Source organism: Limanda limanda, chromosome 17, assembly GCF_963576545.1.
Source record: "Limanda limanda chromosome 17, fLimLim1.1, whole genome shotgun sequence".
Lineage (NCBI taxonomy): Eukaryota > Metazoa > Chordata > Actinopteri > Pleuronectiformes > Pleuronectidae > Limanda > Limanda limanda.
In genome coordinates this window covers 18487566-18494067 of record NC_083652.1, presented here as the reverse complement: position 1 = coordinate 18494067, position 6502 = coordinate 18487566, and the positions used below count along the sequence as shown (strand labels likewise).

The 6502-nt window shown below is 50.5% G+C and overlaps 1 protein-coding gene across 1 annotated transcript in view; it reads right to left on the bottom strand.

The window, feature by feature from the left end:
• Positions 1-5476, bottom strand: part of LOC133023701 (retinoic acid-induced protein 1) — a 10283-nt gene extending 4807 nt beyond the window's left edge. Inside the window, exon 1 of the mRNA XM_061090772.1 lies at positions 1-5476. This exon is cut by the window's left edge and continues 1025 nt beyond it. Within this exon, the coding sequence (XP_060946755.1) occupies positions 1-5476 (5476 nt within the window).
• Positions 5477-6502: the final 1026 nt, after the last annotated feature.

Genomic DNA, 6502 nt, shown 5'->3' with positions numbered 1-6502 from the left:
TTTTGTGGACCTTCACTGGAAGGCCAGGAATCTGCTCCGATAAGGTTTTGCCTCGTTTCCTCTTGGATGGGTTTGCTGATGGTTTTCTCCCTCTCCTGGGTTTCTGGATGAGTTCTGTGCTGTTCACCTTCGGGGGTTCTGTGATCTCATCTAAGGAGATTGGCACAGGCAGTGTGGACTCTACAGGCGATGCCTTCTCTTCTACCCTCTCCAGTTGTTGTTCAGTTGTTTCTATACTCGTCTCCTCAACTGGCTCCACTTCTTCCAGAGGAGTTTGAACCTTTCTCTTCTTTCTCCTCTGTTTTAGATGCATCTCATGATTGTTTTTGATGGCCCGCTGCTTGGCTAGCCGTGGTGTTGTTACTATCAGGCTCCCTGCTTCCAAGGCTACTATAGACGCATCTGTACTCTCCACCATAGCCCATCTCTTCCTTTTAGTTCTGGATGATTTAGTAACAGCAGTAGAAACACCTTCTGAAGTCTGCCACTCTCCTGCAGCCTTGACTTCCACTGGGACATCCATTAAGCTCCAAACCTGGTCAGCTCCATCATCCAGTTGTATCTCGGATTTAATGTTTTTCTGACTTGCAATCTGCTTATTTACAACCTCCTCTTCCAGCCCTTGACTCACCTTATCTGGTGTTGATGCTACTTGACTCGCCTCATGCGTTTCCCTTTCTCGGGTCACCTCCTCTTTTCTCACTGCCCCTTGGTGTTGTTTTACCTCTTCTTGTCTAGACTCTATGTTTTTCACCTCTCCCTCTGTCGTCTCAGTGCCTTTTATGAGCACAGACGTGTCACCTTCCTTTAAGACATGTTGAGACAAAGCCTTAGCTGTTACATCATCAGTTAGGTGACTGTCTATCTGGGGAATTGGAAGGTGTTTCTTCGAGCTTGGAGATGTTATTTTCTGCACCATGGCTTCATATTTCTGTCCCCTACCTTTTCTTGGTGGAAGAACTTTTGTTTTAGTGGGACACTGAGGCGGCACCACAGGCACATCACTAGTAATCTCAGGTTCACTGATGTTAGGAGTGTCTTTGGTTGAGGGAGTTACCACAATGGGTTTCTTGGGCGGCCCTCGCTTTCGTTTGGTGGCCCGGACGGCCTTATCTTTAGGTGTAGATAAGTTTTGCTCCACCACGGGGGGTTGAAATGGCAAAGGTTTTGGTTTGGGCTTTGGACCCCTCTTCTTCTTTGCTGTTGGTGTAGAAAGCTCTGTGCTAGGTTCCCGTTTTAGTGGAAGCGATGTCTTTTCTTCAGATTGCTCAGCTGGGACTGGTGAGGCCAGCGGTGCAGGTGGGTCTGCTGGTGCATCTGTATTTTTAACTGCATTGGTAATAGGAGTACGAGTTTGTTCCACAGTTACAGCCTCTTCTACTTTTGGAGAAACATCACTGGTTTTAACTTCTGGTAATGTGTGGGACAGGATATCTTCCCCTATGATTTTTTCCTTTTCTTTTGACAGTTTATCTTGTGAGGGTTTTCTGGATCTCAACACCATGTTCTTACCTTCCTTTTCTGGTGCCTTTACCTCACACGTAGCTTGTTTCTCCTCCTGGTTTACTTGTGATATTGTAGCTTTAAGGCTCTTTCTGCCCCTGCTTTGAAGTCCTGTCAATGGTTGAGTTGTTTCTTCTTGTTTTACATGCTTTGCTTTTGTAACTGAGCCTTTTGGACGACCCACAGGGGCCTTGATGATTGCTGTGTCAGTGATGGGCAAAACATCTGTAGGCTTAGGTACGGGTTTAGGTCCGGGTTTGGCAGCTGGCTTTAGAGCTGGTTTTGAGCCAGGTTTTGAACCTGGTTTGGGTCCTGGTTTTTGTTTCATAAGAGTCTCAGTTTTCAGGGGCAGCTCCAGTTCATTTGGCACAGGTTTTGGTCCTGGTTTAGGACCTGGTTTAGGTCCAGGTTTTGCTCCAGGCTTTAGCCCATGTTTAGGCCCTGGTTTTGGACCTGGCTTTGCTCCTGGTTTGGGCCCTGGTTTTGGCCCAGGCTTCGAACCTGGCTTCGGGCCTGGTTTTCTCTTCACGTTAGGCTCGACTTTGGGAGGCAAGTCTGGTGCATTGAATGAACGAGTGCACATTCTTGAACGAAAACCATCAGTCAGCATTTTTGGAGTCTGTCTCATAATAGATTCCTGATGAACAAGGTCCATTTGATCTGAGAACAGCACTGTTTTGCCTGGAGACATGCAGGATTTCTGCGTAGGTGAGGGGGCTCCTTCCTCCTCCCTCTCCCTCTCCATGCTGAGCTGTCGCCTGATTCCCACACCTGAATGCACGATTCTTCTTCTGCCCCTGACATGCTTACGTCCAAACGCCCTCGGCTCAGCAGATGGGGCCATGGGCTCTGGGTTGGCCGAGGGGGTCACAGCACTGGCGCAGCTGATGCCTGGCTCCATGTCCTCATCACCTTTTTTCGGGGAGGGTGGAGTGTCTGCCCAAGAAGGGGGTGAGGGAAGTATTGACTTCCCTGGAAGCTGAGGAGAGTCTGGCTCCAGCACTTTAGCATCACTGTGATCAATATGATCTCTGGTCTGAGCTGGAGGTGTTGCCTTTTCATTAAGTGCTGAGAAGACAGGCATCGCAGAATAGGGCTGAGGAGCAGTGTCACCAATGGCCGACTCCCTTGCAGAAGCGTCTGCTGCTGCTGTTACTGCTGCTGCATTTGGATGGGCTGGTGTCCCTGTAAACTCATTGTCAGTGTGCAGGTCTGCAGGAGGCTTCTCTGGCCCATCTCTATTATTAATTTGCTCCTCAGTTGTTGACTTCCTTACTTCCTCCTCCTCCTCCTCCTCAAGTTCCTCCCTAACCTCTGCAGACAGAGGAGAGAAAAGAGCATGTTGCACTCTTTGCTGTATTTCATCGTCTTCTTCTTCATCTTCTTCATCGGCCTCCCTATCCTCCTCCCTATCCTCCTCCTCCTCCTCCTCCTCTTCCTCCTCCTCCTCCTCCTCCTCCTCCTCCTCATCTCTGCTCTCTTTCTTGTCTGCATTGCTCTCATCCAAAGCCTCGACTTGGGGGGTTGGAGAGGTGTTCTCTGAGCTATCCTCTTTCTCTGTGGAATATTGATCCTGTTCAAGGTCACCTCCAGAAATGAAAGGCAGTGTTTTCACTGAGCTCTCAGAAGCGGTTGGAGACTCAGATTTGAATGCCTCTGATTTCATTTCTTGGCCAAAGTGTTCTTTGTGGCTTGAATCAGAAAGAGCTGCCGGGGACTGTTCAACTAAGTCTCTTGCATCAGGGTCATATTTGCTCTGGACCCCTTGGTACACTGTCTCCTCATAGCAGTAGCTTTTTTCTGTCACCTCCTTGTTTACTTTGCTATAGAGAGAGGGGCATTTCTCTGTATCTCTCCATTGCTCCAGTTTCTCTGTTGATATAGTTGTGTCTAAATCTATGTCACAGTCAGGAGTTTTTTCTGTTGTCACCTCCTCTTTGTCGGCTGATTTCTCTGTCCAGGCCGATTCTTCAAAGTTCTCTTTGACAGGCTCGTTGTTATGCTGTATATCTAAAGGAGAGTCACTTTCTTGTTTCATTGGACTTGGGATCGTAATGCTTGTAGGAGACCTCTCGTCACCAATGCTCTTTGCTGGGGTACTCATGCCATCTCCTCCCTGACCTGACTGGCACCTGGTAGCATCAGGTGTAAGGTTGTGCAGACCTGAGTCCCCAGACCTGGTGGACATATCATCTGGAGATGTCATGGAGCATGAAGAGGTGGTGTCCAAGCAGAGGTGTGTGTTGTTAGGGGCCTGTGCAGGACTTCGGCCCTGGCCACAGTAGTAGTAGCCCCTCTCCAGTTGTTCATCGCTACTGCTAGAGTAGCCTCCCTCATGTAGTTCCATGGGCATTGGTTGGTGCTGTGGGGTAGAGTATGGGTCCTGCATGGGGCCTCCAACAACACCCCCACCACCATCTGGATATGGAGGACTTTTGTACTCCTCACCCTTTTTGGAGGATGCTCCACTACCAGCGCTGCTGTTGCTCCCTCCACTGTTGCGCTTACTGCCTTTTTTGTTGGCCACCATTGCCTCGGAAAGCAGCAGCTGCTGGACATTATTAGAGATGTTTTCTACCTGAGAGGTGAGGGCATTCAGGCTCCACAAGCTGGGGTTCGAGAGCAGTTTCTCTGAGAAGCGCTCTTTCATGGTGGGAACCTGCGGTGTGGAAGTATAGTTGTGCGAGGCCGCATGGGTCACGTTGGGTGAGGGGTGCGAGCGAGGGGGCATCAACATGGTGTTGGCGCTGGCTTGCTCCTGCATGCCAGCTGAAGAGGATGACGAGGAAGAGGCCGCCCCAGGAGTCATTGGAGGTTGGCCATATTGAAACGACTCGGGATTGGTCATTAGTGGTGAAGGGGTGGAGCTGTATGAGGGGGAACGTCCGACAGAGCGGGCGGGGGAGTGACTGGAAGAGGGGCTACAAGTCTGATAATACTGTTCTGGTGATCTGACCGACAGCTCTGAGAGACAGTAGTTCTGTTGGGGTTGGCTGTAGTGTTGGTATTTGGGGTGGGGCTCCTGTGGGTTTGCCATTGTCTGTAAAGGAGTCTGCTGCTCATATCCTCTGGAGGGCGCCTGCGGGTAGCTATAACTGTTCTGGGCTGACCTGTAACCTCCCTGCTTCAGATTGCTGTGGCTGCTCATTTGTCTGCCATACTGGGAATTTGGGGGTATGTTGTAACCCTTGTAACAGTGGGGCATAGGGCTACACTTTTCCATGTATGGTGACGGAGAAGGTGAGTGCTGGGTGTAGTGCAGGTGACTCTGGGAATACATGAGCGCTGAGGGGGCGGGGTTTGCCGGGTGGGACTGGTGGTGGGGGCTGGTATAGGCAGGGGCGGACGGCTGGTGGCACTGGGTCTGGGTATGGCCCAAGATGTTCTGGTCCAGGTATTGGGAGGGGCCAGGTGTGGGGGTACCACTAGCCTCCATACGTCCCACCAACTCCTGCTCATACTGAGTTAATTGAGCTGGGTCATCCCATTTCTGCTGGAGGTGGCCCTCGCTCATATACTGAGCTGAATAGTTCCCAGTACCCATGTGGGTACCATAGCCCCCAGGGCCCTGCAGGTGCTGGCTGGGATTTGGTGCGGGCACTTTGCTTCCTCTGTAGGATTTCTTTGCCTGCGTGGATGCTGAGCCCCCATTTCCACTCCCATTCCCTCCACCATTTCCTGGGTAACCAGCATAGGCTTGCTGGCTGTAACAGTCCTTGGGTCCTACTCCGGTTCCTGGTCCTGCAACTGGAGGCATGCTTGTGGGGTTTGTCAACGAATGAGGCTCATAGCCTGTCCTGGTGAGCGCTGGTCCTGGACCTGGATGTGGACCGGGGCCTGGGTGTGGGTGCTGGGGGTGGGGATGATGCGGATGTTGCCTGTAGGTCTCCAGGCGGGATAATTCATGGGGCTCCTGCTGGTAGCAGGGTTGGTTGCTGTGGTAACCACCGCTGCGCTCACGGAAGGACTGCATCTCTCCGTCTGTAGCCAGAGCAGGGAGGGGGAGGTGAGATGGGAAAGGGGGAAGGGGGGTTAGGGGTTCTGGAGGCAGGGAGGGAGGGGGGGGGGGGGGGGTGAGAGAAAAGAGGGAAAAATTGTGAGCTTCTGGTTTATCCATTCTGCATGTTCTCATTTCCTATTCAATGTCTAATTCAACTTTAACATTCAGCCAGGAGTCAAAGGCAAACTCTCCCCTTCACTGAGAATCGAAAATTAGATTTTCACACTCACTCACACAAACTTTTGATCACACACAGGTGTGTGTTTAGATCCCATGTATTATATGAACAGAAAAAAAATCAAAAGCAGTTTAATATCACAGCAGTGGCTGTGTTTTATATTGCTCACAGCACTGATTGTTGATTTCTCTCGTCCTGTGTTTATGTGTGTTTTCTTCTTTTGTATGTATGGAAAATGGCCCCACAATACTCCAGCCTTCCGGATTTTTCAGTCACTCAAGATGGAGGGGCAGGCATTTGATGCAGTCTCTGGTGCTCAGATTGACAGGTCCGGGATATAGAGAGAGAGAGAGAGAGAGCAAAGAGAGAGAGCAAAGAGCGAGTGCAAAGAGAGAGGGGTGTATGGCTACTTAATTATATGGAATAAATAAATAATACATCATAAAACTTGTTTACCTCTGTGTGTGTGCGTGTGTTTGTGCTTGAGCAACGTTGTAGGGTGACTCGGTTGTGTGTGTGTGTGATTATGTTGGTTGAGCCAAACGTTCACTGGCTACAGGGCCCAGCAGTGAGATGATGTCTGAGGAGCAGCCATGTTGGGTCATACCACTCGCTCTAAGTCTGAACCGGTCTTCTCCCTGGAGGAGTTGCATGTGTGAACGCAAATGTCCGAGTGAGAAGCTCCGTACTTTCTACAGACTCTATCTGCCTGGCCTCCCAGTATAAAGTCCGTAGAAATCCAGGAGAAGCTGACGCAAGAACACAGCAGGGGGTCCCCCGCTGTGTTCACCGGGGGTCGATGACGCTTCTAACAAGTGACA